At 40.6% G+C, this 22,649-nt stretch overlaps 1 protein-coding gene across 1 annotated transcript in view; it reads left to right on the top strand.

Moving 5' to 3' along the window:
• Window positions 1-22,649, top strand: part of RGS7BP (regulator of G protein signaling 7 binding protein) — a 111,028-nt gene that overhangs the window by 63,831 nt on the left and 24,548 nt on the right. The window contains exons 3-4 of the mRNA XM_027863618.1: window positions 1,077-1,207; window positions 22,371-22,518. Coding sequence (XP_027719419.1) covers window positions 1,077-1,207; window positions 22,371-22,518 — 279 coding nt within the window. The remainder of the gene's footprint in view (window positions 1-1,076; window positions 1,208-22,370; window positions 22,519-22,649) is intronic.

Raw genomic sequence — 22,649 nt, 5'->3', positions numbered from 1 at the left:
CTCCCCTCTCCCCTTCCCCTACCCCACTCTATTTACAAAGAGTATGTCTCAATTAAAACAAACATGTTACAGATGGTTGACCATAAGGGAAAATAGTCTGAAAAGCACCTTAATCTTGATGCAAGTAAATTCATGTCTTCACTTTCTGGTCATCTGATTTTAGAGGAACTTTGTGTTGAAAATCATCATAATTATTTTCAACTAAATTAAATTTAACAAGCATACATTAAGTGTCCAACACACTGGGGATACAAAGAAAACAAAAACAAAAGAGACTTTGCCCTCAAGTGGCTTACATTCCATTGAAAGGATACTTTTGAGTAAATATCTAGTTTTATACACATATGATAATTTGAGGAAGGAGAAATCACTGAGAAATAGAGGAATCTAGAAAATTTTCCTGTAGGAAGCTGCTGAGCTAATCTCTGAAGGAAAATAAGTGTTCTAAGAGATAGAGATGAGAAGGGAGTACATTCCAAGTCTTGGGGACAGCTTGTGCCAATGGTCAGAGGTGAGAGAGATGGGATGTCAGGTCCTGGGAACATCCAGTAATTCAATTTAGCTGGAATATAGAATATGTTAAGGGAAATAAAAAGAAATATGTCTAGAACAGTATAGTAGCCTCCAAAACTTGATTCCACTTCATTTAGTTGGGGATGGGCAGGCAGGGAAGGCATCTTCACAAGTGGTTCATGGAAGGCTAGGGGATTTTTCAGGATTAGAGTGTGTGTGTGTGTGTGTGTGTGTTGTGTGTGTGTGTTTTAAGTCCAGAAATGTGTGTTGACAGGTTTAGAATGCCTAAGTATTTAAATTATTTAAAACCTTCATGATTTTAAATTTCCCATATTATTGCAGGGAGAAAACAAACCCTTGGGATGCTTGTTTAAGGAGCTGTTAGTCAGCAGGGCACTTTAAGTGAGAAATGTGTCAGCAGTATTTGTTTGCAAGGCTGGATACTATGGATTAAATGCTTTCAGGAATCCTCCTTGTGTAACACTTCTCTCTTGAGTGGGACTGAAGTTTGATAAGTGAAACCTTAAGGGGATTAACAGCTTTCCACCTTCTTTTTGTTACAGCCCAGAAGATGGTGAGATACATCCAGAAATCTGCAGGCTTTACATCCAGTTGCAATGTTGCTTAGAAATGTACACCACCGAGATGCTAAAATCCATATGTCTGCTAGGATCTCTTCAGTTTCATCGGAAAGGTATCTCATTTCACAAATTGCCAGAAATGCAGATGAATTTGTTATTAAAATACAAACCATTCATATGCAGCATTATTTGAGCTCTCAGACCCTGTATAAGGTGATAGTGCAAAAGTCCAAAAAGTGGGAATAATTATTGGGCTTTATTCTCCTGCCACCATGTATACAGACACAGAGACACAGCCCCATTGGCTCCATGATACATTTCAGAGACCTTTTAGAGGTAGGTATGCCATTTTCCAGAATGATCTATATCATTTTGGGGTAAATGATATACCTATGACACAAAAAGAAATAAAATGAGGAGTGGTGGTTAAGAGAAAATGTGGAAGATTCAGCCATTCATTCATTCATATACTTGACAAGTATTTGAGGACATTTAAATGTAAAATAAAGCAAGGCACTGATAAAAATTACAAGAAATGTACCCCTTGATCATACCCTCCACCCAAAAAGCTACCCTCAGGTTCAACTCATATTTTGGGTCAGCATCTACTCACTCACCCACAGGTACATATTCCCATGGAGTCATATACCACTAGTGGGAATGGCAATATGAAATATGTAACTAGGGACATTCTTATTTTTTGTTTTGGGGGGTTTTTTTGGGGTTTTTTTTGGTGAGGTAATTGAGGTTGATTTGCCCAAAGTCACACAGCTACTGAGTGTTGTCTGAGGCCGGATTTGAACTCAGGTTCTGCTGAATCCAGGGCCGGTGCTCTATCCATTTCACTACCTACTTGCCCCAACTAGGGACATTCTTGAAAGAGGGCATGTGGACAAAGTGCAGTTCAGTGGCAAGAACACTGGAATTAGACCCAAGAGAATTTGACTTTGCTACTTACTATCTGTGTGACCTTGGTCAAGCTGCTTAACTTTTCTGGACCTCAGTTATCTAGTCTTTAAAAATAAGGATATTGGACTAAAAGACCTCTAAAGTCCTTACTAGCTTGAAGACTATGGTCCTAACCAAAGCAACTCATGTTTGTAGGGGAGCAGCCCCGCTGAAACCTGTCTCTTGTGACACCCACTTCAGGGCCACAGAGGTAATCAACTGTTCTAGTGAACTCAGTAAATGATGTGCTGCAACTTGGGTGTGTCCACCCATGGGCTATTCTCTATTGTGCCGCTTCATATAAATCAAATTTTCAAGGGGAAAATGGACTCTAACATGAAGTATGAGTAATTCTTCCTGGGACCTAATGGCCCTTTCCCATTTCCCCTGTTTCCAACTTCTTGCTGGTTGGAGAAAATGTACTTCCCAGATGCTATATTTTCAATTCTCTTGGTTGGGCTGCTGTCCTAAAATCCTGTGCAGTACCCACATAGCCCTTGCTCCATAGCTACACCTATCCAGTTTTCAAAAACCAGACCAGGTCATTAGGTTATTTTTTAAACTGCTTTCTTTCTGCCTTAGCCTACTCCTTAGACTCAATCTGCTCTTTGAGGTTATGTTGAGAACATTCTCTTTGAGACTTCTTTCAACTATTGTCATGCCTCTGGTTGCTGCCCAGGGGTCATGGGTCAGCTCTGGAATTTCACTGAACAAGACTGCAGAGGCAGGTGGAGTTAGTGACTTCTTGGTCTTCATTCTTGCCAGCAACAAAATCACTACTCTCCCCACAGAATCATAAGAGATAGTCCCTACCAGGATCAGAATTCAAAGAAAGAGGGATCAGTGGAGGAGGGGAGAGGAGGGAAGGCATGGAAGGCATGGAGGAAGAAATGGGATGTGACCTGCATCCAGGAGGATAACTAGGATTTGAATAAGAGGAAGGGTATTCCAGGGATGAGGAGGAAAGAGGAAGGACTGAAGGGCTATTAGTATGAGCAAAGGCTTGGAGTAGAAGAGAGAATGAAGGTTTGAAGGTACTGTGAAAAGATCTTCCCATACATGGATTGAGGAATGGGTAGGTTGGGGTTAGATTGCAGAGAGTTTTGAGTGTCCGTTGAGGAACTGGACTTATAGGCTGTCAGTCTCTATGAGCTGAGGGCATATGAATATAGAAGAAAAAACTATACTATAAAACATGTCAAAAAATGTTAGTGAAAAAGAAACCCCTCAAAGCCATACACTACTGTATATATAGGGGACAGCTAGTGGCACAGTGGATAGAGTACCCAGCCTGGAATCAGGAAAACTCATCTTCCTGAGTTCAAATCTGGATTCAGACACTTCCTAGATGTGTGACGCTGGGCAAGTCACTTAACCCTGTTTGCCTCAGTTACCCTATCTGTAAAATGAGCTGGAGAAAGAAATGGCAAACTACTCCAGTATCTTTGCCAAGAAAACCCTAAATGGGATCATGAAGAGTCAAAAACAATTGAAAAATAACTGAACAACAACAACCACCATGTATATCTATGCAAATATGCTCTCTTAGACTGTCTATGTGACCTTAGAAAATCATTCAACTAAGGTCCCTCCTTGGGCCTCAGTTTCCTCATTTGTAAAATGAGGGGGTTAAACTGGATGGCCTCTGGGGTCCCCCAAGATCTAGATCTATGATCCCATAATTCTAGGATTTCTGCCATCCTCCACTTCTTCATTGTCAAGAGCAACAACAGATATGTCTGTCCAGGCATATCTGTATCCATGGCTTCTGAACAACCCCAAATCCAGAACTCGGAGGTGTGAGGCAAATATCAACAAGCTCCACAGATGATGATACCAGTCATAAGTCAAAGAATCAGGTAATCAGCAGGCCATTTTTTTCAGCACAGACTTTGTGCAGATCTTTGTCATAAGTTCCAGATACAAAGAAATATAAAGTTCTTGCCCTCAAGGAATTTAAATTCTACTATAGGGATGCAACCCATTCTTGGAGGCAGTGGCCAAGGAAAAGAAGCTTTGATCTAGGCAGTCGGAGGGGTTGTGAATGGAGCCATCCGGCAGTAAATTGTCACGTCCTTCCTATTAGCAATGGTAATGAGTAAACACATGCATTAATGAATAAATTAAAAAGGATTTATTAAGCACTTACTATGTGCCAAGTCCTGTGCTAAACAATAAGGAAATAGAGGTAGGATGAGAGAGAGAGACAAAGAGAGAGAGACAGAGAGACAGAGAGAGAGAGAGAGAGAGAAATGAATGGATGGAGGGATAGATATAAAAGCAAGACAATCTCTGCTCTTGTTCTAATTGGGGCAGACAACATTTATGGAAGGATTTAGCGCTAGGACAAATGGAAAGATCCAGGGGTCTGTGGGTTCCTGCACCAGGGTAGATGGCAAGGCCCTAAAGTAGATGACAATGTGATGGTGAGGGTGGGGTGGGGTGGGGGTGGTAAGGGAGGTCTGAAGGTGCAGTAGCTGAGCAGATGGTCCTTAGGGAGCAATGGCAGGACAGATGGTAAGGCCAGGGGGTCCTCAATCTTAATGGAATGATTATAGTTGGTGCCTCTCTGCTTTATGAATTGTTGTGAACAGTCATGTCCACCCTGTAGCTAGGGAGCTTGAAAAGCCTAGGCTCAAGACTGTTGTGGAGGAAGGAGGCCTCAGGATAGGAGAAAAGTAAATGTTCTAGGGTGTTCTTCCTGTGGGAGTGGGATGAGTGTTCAGTAACCATTTGGGATGGGGAGGTAAGGGTAAGTGATGTTGACAGGAGGGCTGAGGAGAAGGGAAGTTTCCAGTGGGATCTGAGCAAGGGCAGGCTGGGGAAGGAGGAGGGGTTCTCTAATTCCTATTCCACTCCTTTCTCTAATTCCCATAAATATCAATTCAATTAGTATTCCTTGGTCAAGAGGCAAAAGGTATGTGTTTCGGGGTAGTGATGGAGAGAAGGGATACATACATGGAAGCTGAGTAGAGAACAAAATGTCCACGCTGGTTAGTCCCAAGTGTCCTGGTGGATGGCCGGATGGAATGAAGCATGATCTAGGCACCTGGGGTCGGGCCAGAAATAGAGAGAGGGAGTAAGTGTTGAACCTCCAATTCAGGAATCTTCACTCTGGAATAAGTCACAAAGCTGAGGAAATTTACTGCTTCCTTCTTCCATTCCCCACCCCCCAAGCCTGCAAACCCCAGAGAACCTTCTTCACATGTAAGGAGAATGTGTAGGGAATAAAGCATGTTTACATACATATACATGAGGCTTTTTAACCACACCTACATATTGACAGCAACTATAATCAGAATCTTTATGTTCAAGTACAAAGGCCATATAGACACACCGGGCTCAACAATGGTAACTTGTGTTCATACTTGTTTTTGCTTCAGTGTGGCTCTCCACTCACGTCAGTGTGAAGCTTGTATGTTCAGCTAATCTCACTGGTGAGAGACAGACAAGACTTTCTATCTGGGTCATCATGTCAGTGTTGACCCTTTAGTGGAAGTTTCTTCCTAGGCCAACTGAATGTCTCTGTCATTGATAGTAAGGTTGTGGCATAGAGGCAAATGAGGTGAATGAAGCAACTCCTTCCTGGGCACATTTTTTTGGAATGAAAGGTTGAAAGAATGATTATAGATTGCAGTTGAGGGAAAGAAATGAGAAGAATCTTCTGGTGTGTGAGCAAAAATGATTTATTTAGCAAATTAAGTCCTTATTTAATAACTTCTAAATTAATTGTGGTAAGCTGCATTTCCCTGACTCAGGGACTCAGTACAAACTCTGGGGAGTGTCATTCATTACTAGTGCTCCACACCTTAAAAAAAAAAAAAGCTATTGTTTTCCAATTACTTCCTGATATAAGAAAGAATTCAAAAGGCAGTCATGTAGGGTTTAATTTTTTCCCCTTCCACAACCCAACCTATTTGTAACATCCCTTCGGAGCTTCACCTATAATAAACCAAACCATCATTTTGAGCTCTCCATAAAATAAGAGGAACATACACTTGGAGGGAAAAGGCACATCTGAGATCATCCAGTCCACAACCACCATGCATTTTACCCTGTACCAGGTCAGAAGGCTTTCAGACTCACTTCCTCAGGCCTCTGAGATATTTTTCCCTTACCGAAGATGTCAGTAGAGGGTTGGCAATGGGGACAGAGGACAGTTGGAGGATATATGTGAAGCATTTTGCAAACTTCATAGCACTATGTAAAATGTTAGTTATTAATGTTTAATGGAGAACAGAGAAACTCAGAGTTGGGGGGGGATGAATCAGAAAAAGAAGATGTCACAGATGTCACCTACTGGACGACATACTAGCCAAAATGCTAGGGTGTTCCCTCCACTAACTTAGATAGCTCGGCTTACCCCATCCCCTTCTTACGTTTTCTTGAATTGTCAGGGCCCCCAAAATTCATTGCCCAATTGATGACCAACGTCCTCCCAAACCTCTCCAGACTTAGTGAGGCAACAGTCTGTCATCAGACCCATATCTGATGCCTTTGCAACTTGCTAGGCCAACTTCTGGAATCTACTGCTTACATTCCATTGGCCATGGTATTTGAGATCGTAGGGTCATCTCTGTGCCACAGTGAGGCAGAGAAATAGGAACTTAGTAGAGCAAAATGAAATCTCTGATAGTAATAATAATAATTTCCCTGGGGAAGGCATGAGAAGCTCCATTTCCTTTATCCCATTAGACTAGAGTAGACAGAGCACAACAGAGCTTTACTTATACTATAGGAACACAAACAGGCCTCGAATATGCTTTTGTTTTATAAAATTGAATTCCATTAAATATTATTTATTTCCTCTCCTGTTGAATAAAAAAGAAAAAGGAAGCCCTCATAAAATATGCATAGTTACGTTTTAATTTTAATTGTGATCATTTTAAATTCAGGAAAAGGTTTTATATCTTTATAATATTGGACTGTCTGAAGAGGACACCATTTAGGTCAATTAAAATGCTTTGGGCTTAAAACTAAGTTTGGATTCATACAAACCTTTCTACCTGAGGAGTGGAGGAGGGAAGAGAGTTTATTGTTTGTGAGTATAAAGTTAGCTTTCTCACTGGTTCTCTAGCTGGGTGATTATGAACAAAAGACCATGAATTATTATTTCAGAATGGTCATGATAGTACAAAGTAGATACATGTACTTACTTCTCTTTTACTTAAAGGGCAGGTGTCTGATAGCCTCACCTATATGAAACACAGCCAATTAACAGTAATGAGACAAAAACAACCTCTGAGGAGCTTTTTTTTTTTTAAACAATAGGTATCACAACAGTCCAGTGACTAAAGCTTCTGTGCTTTAGTCATAGGATGATCCTTTGGGCCCTCATTTCTAGTCTCTTTACTGGATGACTACAGTCTTGGTGCAACAGTGATTACTCTTGCCCCAAATGCCTGAGGGCCAGGGGTGTTACATTTCCACTCTTTCCCTAGTGTTCTCCTATGCCCTTCGGAGGTGGGGGATGGGATCCCTCCTCTTTGCCACCAACTCAAGCCCCTACTAAGCTGTTCCCTGTTAGGAGTCTAAGCTATCCAGTTCCATTTAACTATTTAAGTCGAATTAACTTTTACAAAGGAATATTTTCCCCAAACATACAGCAAGAACAAATATACCAACATTTCTCAGTCCACCCTACCACCCCTTCACCCCCTCCCCCCAAATACCACTTTGTACTCTGAGGAGAGAAGGGATTACAGGTGTTATAGTTCTCATTTTATAGATCTAGGAAGTCAAAGTTCAGAGAGGTGTGGGGTTAAACTTACCTGCTTTTTTGCAATATGGTTTTTCATATTTTGTGAATTGTGTCCTGGCATGGAGGTTCTGTAAAGAACTGAGAAATGAACAAGGTCCTTGTTCACAAGACCCCTTGAACTTAGCTTGTGTTTGCAAACACAGGAATGGAAAGGAGACTGTGAATGTGCCTAGCAGAAATCTGGTGATCATCTTGTGAAACATAGCCAAGGCTGAACAGTTTTGTTTTCATTGGAGTTGTTTCTTAGAAACTTGTGGAATGGGCCTAACTTGCTACTTCAACTTGATCAGTTCAGAGATAGAGGGACAATAAAACTTGCCAGCCTTTCCCCCATACTTCATGTTCTTCAGGCCTTACATTTGCCCATTTTGGGGGCCTTCCATCAGATTTGTGACCTTAATGAGTAGCAATAGAAAGTGGGATGTGGAATTGTCTGTAAAGTCCCTAAAGGGCAGCTAGGTGGTACAGTGGATAGAGCACCAGGCCTAGAGTCAGGAAGACTTATCTTCCTGATTTCAAATCTGGTCTCAGACAACTGCAGAAGGAAATGGCAAGTCACTTAACCCTGTTTGCCTCAGTTTCCTCATCTGTAAAATGAACTGGAGAAGGAAATGGCAAACCACTCCAGTATCTCCACCAAGAAATGGGGTCACAGAGAGTCAGGTAAGATTGAAAATGATGCAACAACAACACAAAAGCCCCTAAAATTAATGAAGCTATAACTCCATGTTGAGGCCATTTCTTTTCAGTCCTCGTGTTTCTCATGACTAAAGTTATACTTCAGAAGATACGTGATTTCATCCATATGACCACTCTCTCCATTGAAGTAAATTACAATTCCTTTACTTCTTGGGAGAAAGTTTCATGAGATCTTTTGGTAAAAAAAAAAAAAAAAATCTCAAACATTTTCTAAGTTGTAAATGTAGTGTAAATAATAAAGTTTGTAATCAATTTTATATCAAGCAGCTATACATAAAAAAGGTAGAGGTGTAGAATGGGGTGGGATGAGTATTGTGCTTGTGTGGGGGGTGGGGGGAACAGATGGCCTGTCAGTTTCATCCAGTCCTTTTTGTTCTCATGCCTAAATTCATTTGCATGTCAATTGAGGAGAATCATGGACAGTTAGTTGGGAGAGATTTATCACTTCAGTTCCAGAATAGCTTCTATGAGATTTTAGAGGGTATTGTCCCTGAAATTTGGGGGGGGAGGTAAAAAATCACAACCAGCAATTTAACAGGCATTAAAAGGAATTTTCTAACATCAAGTCAATAGATTTCCTGGGTCCAAGGACCTACTGTTGGCTCCAGGACAAAGGTGCTCAAAAGAATAGATTTAAAAGTAACCTAGAGGCTCTTGCTAGTTTTTACTGGTTGCCAAATGGGAGCACTGTCTGCAAGCCCTAGGCAATGCACTAAAAATTAGCTTGTCCTTGTCAGTGAGAGGCTTTCTATCGCCACTGCACCATAGCAGAGAGAAGCTGGCCTACAGAGGTTAAGTAGCTGGACTCCAGAAGATAGCAGCTTGGCCAACAAAAGACCAGTCGAGTTATTGCATTCCAAGCAATGCAAGGAAGAGCTAGAATATAACACCCAGCAGAGACAATGGCATCCCCACTACAGGCTGGAGATTCAGTGCCCAACTCAGAGCAGCATGATGACATCACCAGATGATGACTCTGCACTATTGGAGGTATAAGGTGCCCTGGCCATATAGGCTTCTTGCTTGTGCCCCTACATGCATGTTCTCTGCCTAATGATACTTCCTTTACATGTTGGCCCTCCAAATGTGTTCCCTGGTTATGCATGTTCTTTATATGCATGTACCATCTTTTTATAGTGTGGCAACCTGTGAAAGAGTGTACTATGAGGGAGAATCTTCTCTTTTTACCTTATTTGCTATGCTGTTTAATTAAAAGTCTTTTTCTTTGAATTCATATGTTTGCTGGCTGGCCAGTAAAAATATACACATTGTTGGGGGTCCATTAACTATAATTTGAAGTAGATGCTAACCTAGAGAGTGCTTCAGACTAGAGAAGTTTTCTAGGGACCCACATCGTAGGGGACTGTAAACATCATTCCTAGTTTTTCCTGCCACTGTTCTTTTCTCCATTGCAACTAAGTGAATACATCTATAATTACAGGCTAGATCTCCTTGCTTATTTGTGTGGTTTTCATGTTCCTGTCCTCAGAAAAAAACATTGAAAACATCAGCTGGTGCCACTACTATCTGTTCTTTCTGGTAAAGTGTCATTGGAAACTGGAGAATAACCTTCTGTCTGTTCCCAGAAGCCTGCATGCATAATAATATGTACCAGATCTATTCCTGACTGCCAGGGCAGCCCTGATTGAGAATGATGGGAGAGCTTGTCACCAGTGGCCACGGATGGGCAGAAATCAGCAGAGGAAGAAATGGGCTCTCAGGCTACAGCACAAGGATATTAAACTTCCAGAGAAGACTTGGGGGAATTAAGAGATGCAGCATTTTCGAGGCATTCAGAGGAAGGCGTTTTGTAATTCATAAATGTTGAGGGGAAAAAACAACTGGAGAACTTCAGAAAAAAATCAGTCACTGTAGGCTAAATTAATGACACTTCTTCAAGAAAGCAAGCAAAGCAACAAAAAACTAAGGGGTAGGGAAGATGAATCCTACTCATGTTACTTATTGAGAGATTACACGAAAATCTGTGATTAAGGAAAAATCTATTTGGACAATGAAAAATAGAGCTGGGAACCGAATTGAACTAGGTACAATTTAGAACGGAGAACAGCTCCCCTTATTCTCCCTCCTCCAAAAACCCTGTTTTTGAAAGGGGGCAGTATCGCCTAGATGAGTTCATTTCCCTTCCTCTAGTATATATAATAACAATAACATCTCATTTCAGTGCTGTAAAAAAGGGCAAAGGTTAGTCATTAGGAAGAACTTTTTGGTAAGAATCATAAGATGCTAGATTAGCTTGTCTTGCTAGAGATAGGGAGACAGCCAGGTACTGGAGGAAGCTTTCAATTTTACTGCCCCTCCTGCCACAGATTCACTTTGTGGCCTTGATTATTTAAATCATGTAACCACTCTGAGCCGCAGTTTCCAATATCCATAAAATGAGGGGAGTTGGAATAGATGCTCTCTAAGGTCCCTTCTACCTCTCACCTTGTGATCGTCTCTGAAGTTTTCTGTTATAACCTTACCAAAAGGCAGGGAAGTCATATTAGGAGGTTTGGAGTTGAAAGGGACTTTCGAGGAGATCTAAAGCAATTTAATTTTACAGATGAGGAAACTGAGACAAGGCCAACAGAGTTGGAGTGTCTTATGCTCAGTCACATGTAGAAAGCAGCAGAACTGGAATTTCTCTGATTATTAACTCTATTGCCCCAAAGCTCCAGGAAAACTGTTGTTTCCCATCTTGATCTTAGGGTAGCTAGGTGCCACAGTGGATAGAATACCAGGCCTGGAGTCAGTAGGATCTGAGTTCAAATCTGGCTCAGACACTTACTAGCTATGTGACCCTGGGCTAAACACTTAACCCTGTTTGCCTCAGTTTCCTCATCTGTAAAATGAGCTGGAGAAGGAAATGGTAAACCATCTAGTATCTTTGCCAAGAAAACCCCAAATAGGGTCATGAAGAGTGAGGCACGACTGAAACAATGAACATCCAAGAAAATTATTATTATTATTATTAATAATATTATATTTCGTTGCTTATTAGCATTTCCACCCAGAAAAGGATTCCCCCTACTATCCATCAGTCTGGCTTTTGGTGGGTACCTCTAGAAAAAAAAATGTTGGTAGGAAGCAATGTTGGAACAAAGAGAGAAAATCCAAGTCTGGTGGTGATCTGTCCATTTCATTTGTCTCTGTGATCCTGCTACCTCACAGACACCATTCATTATGGGTATAGCATATATGAAATTTATTTTGACTACCTGAAAATGTGATTATAATATAAATTTTCCCTCTATATAGCAAAGGCACCTAGTGGTCACTCTCTGTGCTTATGAGTAATTTCTAGAGGGGAAAAAAAGTCTTTGAACTAATTTTAAAGTGAGCCCCAGTGTGGGTACTGAGAAATTAGAATTTGTGATGGCTACAGCTCCTCTCTGCCAATTAAGCAAATGATAATTACCCTCAGCACTTAATAAGGGCTTCAGTGGAGCTCCCTCCTTTCTTTCTATATTGTCCTGCTGAGTTGTCGAGGTTGAATAAGCCTGATTGGCATGGTCTACCTGGATGCCTTTGGTACTTCACAAGATCAAAAAAATTGCCAAAGAAATGAAGAAAAATGATGCTGAAATGGTTCTTTCTTATTATGTCCAGACAAAATTTAATTTAATAATCCAATTTAATTTAATTACAATAATGTAAGACAAAAACCCATACTTAAGGAAGAAGGTTAAACTATATCAGGTCAAAAGTGGTTTTGAAGAACTGCACAGTGTTTTTCTTTTTCCTCTGTGTGCCTTCTTTCTCCAGTTCATCCCCTAGACTGCTGCCACACAGAGATACCCAAAGCACAGATCTGGCTGGGTTACTCTTCTGATCAAAAAACTTCAGAGACTCCCTGTTATCTTAGTATAAAGTAGAAACTCCTCTGTCATTTACAATTTGTTTCCAACTTCTCTTTCTAGACTGATTACATATTTCTCTCTTTCACACATCCCACTTTCTAGCCAATCTGACCTTCTGGTTGTCCCTCTCACATGTCCCTTTATCTCCCATCTCCACGCCTTTCCACAGATGATGCCCCATGCCTGGAATAAAGTCAACATCACCTACAATCAGCAAGCATTCATTAAGCACTTACTATGTTCCAGGCACTGTGCTAAGCCCTGGCAATAATAATAATAATAATAATAATAATAATAATAATAATAATAGCTAACATATAGCACCTACTGTGTATCAGACATCTAATGCTAAGTGCTTTATAAATATCTCCCTGGGAGGTAATAATGATAGCTAACGTTTTATAGGATTTACTATGTGCCAATGTGTACACTATGCTAAGCACCTTACAATTTTCATCTAATTTGATCCTCACAATAAAACTGGGAGGAAGTTGCTCTTATTACTCACAGATAGGAAAACTGAGGTAAACAGAGGATAAAGTACTTGCCCAGAGTCACATAGCTAGTGAGGGCGAATTTGAACTCAGGTCTTCCTGACTCCAAGATCACTGTGACAGCTGCCTCAATATCAATATAAGCAGAAAGAAAGATATTCCCTGCCCTTAAGGAGTTTACATTCTAATGGGGAAAGCCGAAGTCAAAGAAAGCTGAAAGGGGGGTGGGGACAGGGAAGAGATGAAGGTACTTTAGCCCAGGGAGTGCAGGGGTGGGGGCAGAGTAAGGGGGATGGTACAGAAAGTCCAGAGAATCAGAAGTACAGACTTGAGAGGTTGGATGACACGGGTAGCCTGGGAGGGCTCCTTAAAATGGAAGTTGTTCGAGGTACCTGCCATGAAGGGTATTTCCCACTGGAGAAGTCCAGGCATACAGTGAAACTCCCTGGGTGAAGAGGTTTCTTTGCACGATGGAAAGTCAGGAGGGCAACCAGGGGAGCTATGTGCCCCTCACCTCTGCTTCTTAGGCCCTGGCTCTTTTCAAGGCTTAGGAGCCCAAGTGCAGTTTCGTTAGGGAAGTGAGGAATCAACCTCATCCTGGCCCCTCCTCCAGATGTTAATGCGCTGCCCCATCACCCCCACATGCTGTGTATTTACTTTGTATCAATTTTATCTTTACATTCCAAGTGTATGGCCCCTTCTAATCTCCTACACCCCCCCCCCCCCCCCAGGATTTTAGCTCCTTGAGGGCAGAAATTGTTCCATGTTAGCATAAAGTCTGAGTATGGATAGTGTATAATGCAAGTCGGCCGTATACACACCTCTTACACTTTCCTTTACTCTTTTCCGTGCAGTTTATGGGCTTATGTGTCCTTCCCTCCTCCCCACCCCACCAGTGGAGGTGCTTAATAATGGCTGTTGAATTGAATTGTGTGTTGTGGAAGAAGTGAGACTGTGAATTTTATTCATATCATTGTCGGGAAATCTAAGCACCATTTTAAAGGAATCAGGTGACAGCAATTTGATTTTGACCTTCCCTGTTTCAGCCCATTGCCTTCAATTAAGGCAGCCTCTCTGCCTTCCTGGAGTAATCCCCGAGGTGAGAGCCCCTGCAGTTTAACCCTAAGCCTTCCCTTTCAAGGGGCTGTGCGATATGGCACTAAACATGTGGCTCATGGTTCGACCTTCTTCAGGGTCCCCAAACCAGATTAAAATGTAATTAGAAAATATTTGACAAACATAATAAAAATAATAGAATTTAACAAAATAAAAGGAAATACACTAGAACATAGATAATGTATATATGTGGTTCTCTAAGTCGATAGGCAAGCAGCAGGGATCCTTACAGATGATCTAGTGTTTCTTTTTGAGTTTGATGCAGACAAGAAAGCCGAATCGTGACTCAGGGATACCTTTGTTCAGTTCCTACTTCAAACCCTTATTAGCTGTGTGACATTGAGCAAGTCACTTGACTTCTCTGAGGCTCAGTTTCCTCATGTGAAAAATAGACACATTCTTGCCCTCAAGAAATATCTATGGTACCAATCTCATGGTCATGAGGCAAATGAAATAGAATGTTTTGAAAGCTTTAAAGTAGTTTGCAAATGTCTATTATCATTATCACTATTATTATTATTATTATTATTATTATCATCATCATCATCATCATTATAATTCCCTATAACCCAAGTGATCTCATCATTTACCTCTCCTTCCTTCTTTTTCTTTCTTCTCTCTCTTCACCTTTGACAGGTACTGTATCCCTGTCTGGTTATTTTCCCCTTTTCTGAGACAGCATATCATGTCAAGTAACCAAGCTCCATTTAGAGTATCTCCACTCTCTCTCCTCTCCCTAGTGTCCATGAAAGCATGAGCTCCCATTCCCCAAGATACTTCAGATGACAAATACACACATAATATTGTGTAAATGAAATATAATCACAGCAGGGAAAGGATGGAGAAATGCCGAGACAAAGTTAGAAGTCAATTCAAAACCTACTGGGACCAAGGAAGCCCAAGATGGTCTAATGAGTAACAAATAAATCAGAGTTCTGGAAAATACAGAATGAACTCAGGCCCTGTGAAAAGAGCATTAGCTACAGAGGCCCCAGTGGATTCAGCATCTGATTAAGGGAGTTTACAGGAACAGTATAAGGGAATATCTGAGTCAAATGAAAAAAGCACACATTGCAAAGACTAAAATACATTTATAATGCAATAAGAGCATGGTGACAGGGAGAAAACAACAACCCACAAAGAATGGAAAGACGTCATAGAAAACACACAAAAAAGAGCCTTATATTTCAGTGCATGTGTTGCCAGGGTGCAGCATGACTTGAAGGCAGTGAATAAGTCATAGCAATAATAATCCGTCAGAGCTCCACCTATCATCCATGTTGTGAAGTGGGGAGAATGAAAAAATCAGGGAATGCTAGCCAAGATGATTGATGAATTTTGGGGACTGTGGGTGCCACGTTTAGTGCTTCACAGTGAATCAGTCAGCAGAATTTACTGAGCACCTACTGCTTTCAGGGCACTGTATTCTCAAAGTCATGTTATGGTTTTAAAGGACATAGAACAGCTGATCATGTAAGGGCATAAAAAAGCCCACCTATGTGTTTCAGGCCCTTATACATAGTGAATGTCCCAAGGCCACTTGAATAACCATAGCCTGCCCTGCTGACCAGGTGATTTCCATACAGAATTGAAGTGGGGGTGGGGACTCGGGAAGTACTCTCTATTTGCTATATCCCTGTTGAGTGTCCTTTCTATGCTATGGCTACGAACCTCCCTTTGTTAACTGTTGAATGACCTACAAATGTTCCATTTGGTTCCAATAATGGACCTAAGTTACCATAGCCCAATCAGACCTGGCCTATAATGCAGTGATAGTCTTCTTAGTAATCATGGTTGACTGGGCACCTTTGTGAGAATACAGGGGAAACCTGTAAAACTTATACCTTAAAAGTGGTAGACTTTAGAGAGGTGTGACATCCATCATTGCCTCCCTGCTCTGCCAACCACACCCCCATGCCACGGGGTATCTGTAGGAATATAATGTAGGCATCTCATAAGTACTCAGGTGACCCTGCCTTTCAGTGGTTGAGGAGAAAATGGATCTGAATATTGAAACAGGCAGCACCTGATTTCCCAGATTTTCATTGTTCCTCTCAATCTCTGAAGCCTAAGGTTGCCCCTGCCCAGGAGCTGCGGGTGGCTGGGACACGGCCTTGCTGTGCTCTTCCTGGAGGCCGGATACAAATATTCTTATGAGGTCAGTGCTCCACAGCTATGAAATACTTGTTCTGTGCTGAATTAGGTGTGCAATTAATTTCAGCACCACAGTAGACCACATAATCAGAAAATAATTCCCTACGTGGTTTCCAGAGCTAAGCGCAAGTGTACATAAAGTAAACACACTGTGGTCAAATGATCCTAATCAGTCAACTTGTTTTTTATGAATTGGCTGATGGATCTGATGCTTTGTTTTCCATAGCTTTATGAAAAGTGCCTGGAATCCCTTATTGTTCTGTCCATTGTTTCTGTGTCATGGTTTGGAAGGCATGATAGCAAGATGTAGTGAGAAGATCACAGAATAATTGATTTAGAACCAGAAGGGACTTGTAGAGGTCATCTAGTCCAACACCCTCATTTTATAAATGGGAAAACCAAAGCCCAGACAACTTGCACAAGGTAAAATAGGTAGGAAGTGGGCATATCAGAATTTCAACCAGGTCCTCTGACTCAAAAGCTAATATTCTTTCTACTGTACTACTCTGCCTCTCAGCAGTTAAAAGTCAAATTATTCATGTGAAGGTCTAAATATGACATTTATTAGTAGTGTAACTCTGAGAAAGTCACTTAACATCTCTGAGCCTCAGTTCTCTCTTCTATAAAATGGGGATATTGATTCTTGTACTATCTGGCTCACAAAATCATTGTCAGAAAAGTATTTGTGAGATTAACGTACTATATAAATGCTAATTTTTTTGTTGTTGTTAGGCAGCACCTAATGTAGTCTGGTTGGGGTGCAATCATAATAATTATGAAGGTTTTTGTTGTTGTTGAGATGTTCTTAGTCACGTCCAACTCTTTGTGACCCCATTTGGGGTTTTCTTGGCAAAGATACTTGAGTGGTTTGTCATTTCCTTCTCTAGCTCATTTTACAGATGAGGACACTGAGGTAAACAGAGTTAAGTGACTTGTCTAGGGTCACACAGGTAGTATCTGAGGCCAGATTTGAACTAAGAAGAGGAGTCTTCCTGACTCTGGATCTAGCCCTCTAATCACTGTTCCACCTAACTGCCCTCACATACATGCATACATACATAAATACATGCATATGTGTGTGTGTGTATATATGTATATACATTCTGGATTCCTAGAATACAGCCACTACATTCCCATAGGGCACTAAGGGGTAACCCTGATAAGTTGGGGGCTGTCTTTCTAGTACCACATAGATTCCAAGCCCCTCTACCAGTATGCTTTCTGCCATGTTTATTAGTTTGAGTAAGTCAACCAGACTTTTAAGGTTCTTTTAGAAAGGGGTATTTAGTGCAGTGGTATTATTGGTACAGGTGGTACATACGTTCCCCCAAGTCTGTGACACCTGCTCCCACTAGTACATGCAGAGTCCGGGAGAAAGTTGGCTCAAGCTTAAAGAGGACAGGTGACAAAGGGGTAACTCACTGCTCCTTGAGCCCCTTTTGCTGGAGTTCCCAAAATGTTTTCCCTAGGTATGGTTTTGCTTTTCTGCTAGGTTCTTTATAGAGACTTGCTTTTGCTTTCCTAATTGAATCTAGTCTATTCTTGGTTTCCGATGTCCACCATGCCTGCCATCAGCCATTGGGGAGGTTGCTTGTAAAGGTAAAAACTACAAGGTAAAAACTACACCCTTCAGATGCCCCTCCAGCCAAGGGGGTTGGGAAGAAGACAGAACCTGAGACAGGTTCCTTGGGCTCTGCTCCTCCCCACTAATGGATTCTTTCTCAGGGGTTCAGCTGGCACAGTCTCTCCTCTTTACTGCCAACCACTTGACGCCACTATGCCAACTAGCTTGATGGTTTTATACAGGCCCCATAGGGTGTGGCCAAGTCCCTCAGCCAATTTGAACAGACTTTCTGTTGCGGCTAGAGAAATATCTAGTTCATGTTCACACCTTGTGAAAATCAACATGGGATCTTTTCTGATAAATATATCGGAGTGTAGCATATTTTTATCTACTTTAAGTGGGGTAGGATAATTATCTAGAGTCCAGAGGTAGCAAATTCACAGCCCCATGCAGGAATCAGCCTAAAATGTGATTGGGAAATATTTAACAAAATAAACGAAAGAAGGTAATGTTATTTTGTGGCTTTCTAAGTCAATGTGCAGTGCACAGAGATCTGTTTCTATTTGAGTCTAACACCACTGACTAGACTGACCTGCTACCCTTCCATTCTCCCCTAGGTTTAATGCCAATGCTTGCCCAAGCAATGTTTGCCTTACATGTAATTACATATGTTCACTGACACATTGCATTGCTGTGTGCTCCTGTTTTTTTTTTCCTCTTATACATTTATTTGTTTTGTTTCAGCATCACTTATATGTTGTAGTTTCTGAATTCTGCATCATTTTTTCTTAACTATGAGGATTGTGATTGGGCAATTTTGTATAGCCTACAGACGTTAGTATTGCTTTAATGTTATAGTCACTGTGACAAGGGCAGCTGGGTGGTGCCTTGGCTAGAGTGCTGGGTCAGAAGTCAGGAAAACTCATCTTCCAGGGTTCAAATCTGGCCTCGGATACTCCCTACCTGGGTGACCCTGGGCAAGTCACTTCAACCTGTTAGCCTCAGTTTCCTCATCTGCCAAATGAACTGGAGAAGGAAATGCAAACCGCTCTAGTGTCTTTGCAAAAAAACCCCAAATGGGGTCACGAAAAATCTGACACAACTGAAACAAATGAACAACAAATATACGTATAAAACAAATGTAAATGTAAATTAAAGCAGAGTGCCAAATCTCTGCCTAAATGTTAGGAATTTTCCACACTAACTAGGTACTGGGAGTAACTGTGATTGTTGTTCTAATTTCTTTGAATAGAATTTCTTTTAATATAAGCTCACCAAAGCAGCAGAGGATGGAACCACATAGACAGGAGGGACTATTATATTACCCTTAGGCTTCACATGAGCTAATTATTCTAACAAGGTGTTATATAGATATGTACAGGTGGTGATGGGGCGGAGGGCTAGGAAGGCACATGCAATTGGGGGAGCAGGAAAGGCTTCATGGATGGTGGTGACTGAGCTGAATTTTGAAGGAAGGGAAGAGATTATAATCATAATTCTATATATGTAGAAATTGAGCTTCACACCATTTAAGTGATTTATCCAAGCTCATGCAGCTTAGTAAGCCCAAGCACCAGGACTGAAACCCATATCTGACTAAATCCAGAGCTTGTTCCACCTCAGCTGCCTCTGAGAGAAATTTCTTGCCTCTTCTCTGCAACTAGAAAATACCTACTCCATCTGGCAAAAATTTCTTTCAAACAGAAGTAATTATATCAAAACAAGAAAAGGGTCTAGCAGTTCACATTGTTTGGGAGAAAGGCTAAAATAGTTGTTTTATAGAGATGTAATGAATCTCATCATATTATTAGAAATAGAGACTATAAGGAATCTACTTAATCATGGAAAGACATGAACCAGTGCTCACTGGCTCGTAGATTTAGGGAGGGACCTTAGAGGTGGTCTAGTCTAACCCTCTCATTTTACAGATGAGCAATTTGAAACCCAGAGAAACTTAGTGACCTTCTTAAGGTCACACAGATACTAAGTGGCAAAGTTAGGATTTGAAACCATGTCTTCTGGCTCCAAGATAGGCAGTCTTTTCACTATACCACCTTGTCTAAAGAGTGAGAAAAGTAGAAACAATATGTACAATGACTATAAAAATGTAAATTATAACAATGATAAAAAAAAAGCATAATTCCAATAATTGCAATGACCATTCATGGTCCTGAATAACAGATGATGAATCACACTTTGCTTTTCTTGGTAGAGATATGGAAGAATGCAAGTACATAATGTTGCATTGTCAGATATAGTCATCATGTCTGTTATTTTGTGATATGCTTTTATTACAAAGAGTGGTTCAAGGTAAGAGGGAGGGGAGGCCTATTGGAAAATTATTGTAGTGTAAAAACAAAAGGCACCAATAGAACTAAAAATAAATTAATTAAGTTCTAACTATAATCTACCCTTGAGATATATTTTTATACTATAGTCCCTGAAGAATTGTTGAAGTCATATATATACAATACTAATACTACTAGTTGAAAAAGTAGAGAAATAAACTGTTTCTTTCCCAGTTTAAGAAATGCTGAATGTTGGAGCAGAGACTTTAAAGTTCCTCTAGTCTAGAGGCTGGCCAACTCTGACCAACTATGACCTTCTGCAGAGCTAAGAATTTATTTTAATACTCTCTCTCTTTATATATACATATATATGTAATTTTTAATAAAATGAATTTAATTTTAAATACAATAAAACTTTAATTCTTATTTTATTAAAACTTTATTTTAATTCTTAGCCCAAGGGCATTACAGAAACACTGAGCTAGATTTGGCCAGCAGGTAATAGCTTACCAACCTCTCATGTAGTATGACCCTCTTGGTTTCCAGATGAGGAAATTGAGAGTCAGAGAGATGAAGTGATTTCTTCTAAGATCACACAGGCAATTAATAGCTGAGCCAGGAGTAGATGTGGTCTCCTTACTCCCTGTCCATCCTTCATTTCATCCTACTGTACTGCCCCCTCTTAGATCACCTTCACAAATGCTCATAGCAGATTAAATGACCTAACAGAGGACATGGGAGTTCGAATATATATTCAGTGGCACATCTATTGTTGGGTGAACCAGTTGAGGAGAGGAGAAGTTCAAGGAATCGGCGGCATCTTTGTCCCCATTGAATGCTCATGAGCATCCTCCTGCCCTGCAACAACAGTGCCTGGGCCTCAGGGCCATTCATATACACTCGGGTCTGGTGGCTGTAAATCACTATTCCAAAAGCAGCAAACCTGGTCTCACACATCAAGACCAAGTTGAGAAATACCATTGCTCTCTGGGGAGCTGTTAATTATATTTGAGTCTTCAGTTTATATTGATGTTACATTGTCTCTGTTTAGTTCTCAAAAGTTGGCTTTGCTTTAACACTTCATTGTGTATGTGTGTGTGTGTGTGTGTGTGTGTGCATACGCACATATATTTTATATATTTATATGCATATATGTAAAAACCATGTATATATAGTATACATAGTTTTTTATATCATTCCTTTGCTCAAGAAGCTTCAGTATGTCTCTGCAGTAAGATAAAATACAAACCCTCCATTGGACATTTTAAATCCTTCATAATCTGTTTCTAGCCTGGCTTTCCAAAATGATTATACATTATTCTTCCTCGTGTACTTTACATTCCAGTCAAACTAGTCTACTTGTTCTTCCTCATACATGTCTTGCAATCTCCAGCCTCCAAGTATTTGCACAAGCTGTCCCTGGGTCTGTAGTGCTCTCCCTCTTCATTTCCATCTCTTGGAACTTCTGAGTCTCTTCAAGGCTCAGCTGAAGAGCCACTTCCTTTAAGAGACCTTTTTTATTTCTCCTAACTGTTAGTGACCTCCCCTAAGTAACTATATATTGTTGATTTTGTATAGAGCTTGTATGTACTTATCTGAGGACATGTTTTATCCACTTCAAGAAGAATGTAAGCTTCTTGGGGGCAGGGACTATTTACTTTTGTCTTTGTATCCCCAGGACCTAGCACGGTGTGTGGAATTTAGTAGGTACTTAATAAATGCTTGTGTTATACATACATATAGAAATGTTTATATGCATACATACATACATATCTGCATTGATAGTGAGAATTACTCTGTGGAAGCTCTCTAGACAGATCCAATAATACATGCATGCATGTATACATACATATGCACACAGAGTTTGATATCGTTATCGTATACATATGTACATATATACTCATATGTATATGTGTACTTGTACTGTACATATATGGATATATGCATATCCATGTGTGTATAAATATATACAGATATGTGTATATGTGTATAAGTAGAAATGTTTACCAAAACTAATAAAGTAGTTAATTAATAATAAGTATAGCTAGGTGGTATAGTGGATAGAAAGCTGGGCCTGGATTCAAGAAGATTCATCTTCTTGATTTCAAATCCAGCCTCAGACACTTACCAGCTGGGTGACCCTGGGTGAGTCACTTAACCCTGTTAGCCTCAGTTTTCTCATCTGTAAAATGAACTGGAGAAGGAAATGGCCAACCACTCTGGTATCTTTGCCAGGGAAACCTCAAATGGGGTCACAAAGAGTTGGACACAACTTAACAACAGTAACAATAACAACAACACAGTTATCTTCAACCAAATGTATAGCCCCTCTTAGAAACTAATGCTTACTATAGAACTTATATTTATGATTCCTCACATTTTCCTTCCTTAGGAAAGGAGCCTGGAATGGGGATCAAGAGCCCAGAATGCAAAACTGAAGAGGGTCCAGAAGTTCCCATTTTAGAGGACACGCTATCTTCACCAGTAGACATTCAGCACCATTCCTGGCAGGTTTCCACGGATATTGAGAATACTGAAAGGTAAGTGGTCTTAGAAGGATAGCTCTGCATTTAGGGAACAACTTATCTCCCAAATTACAGCATTGCCTGACACAGGGGGTGGAGACATCTTAACCCAGGTCTTAGAAAGCAGACTTTTCTTCTGCCTGCCA

This window comes from Vombatus ursinus, unplaced genomic scaffold (genome assembly GCF_900497805.2).
Source record: "Vombatus ursinus unplaced genomic scaffold, bare-nosed wombat genome assembly UNPS02014772.1, whole genome shotgun sequence".
Classification (NCBI taxonomy): domain Eukaryota; kingdom Metazoa; phylum Chordata; class Mammalia; order Diprotodontia; family Vombatidae; genus Vombatus; species Vombatus ursinus.
Note: the sequence above shows the minus strand (reverse complement) of the source record. Positions and strands in the feature narration are given on the sequence as shown.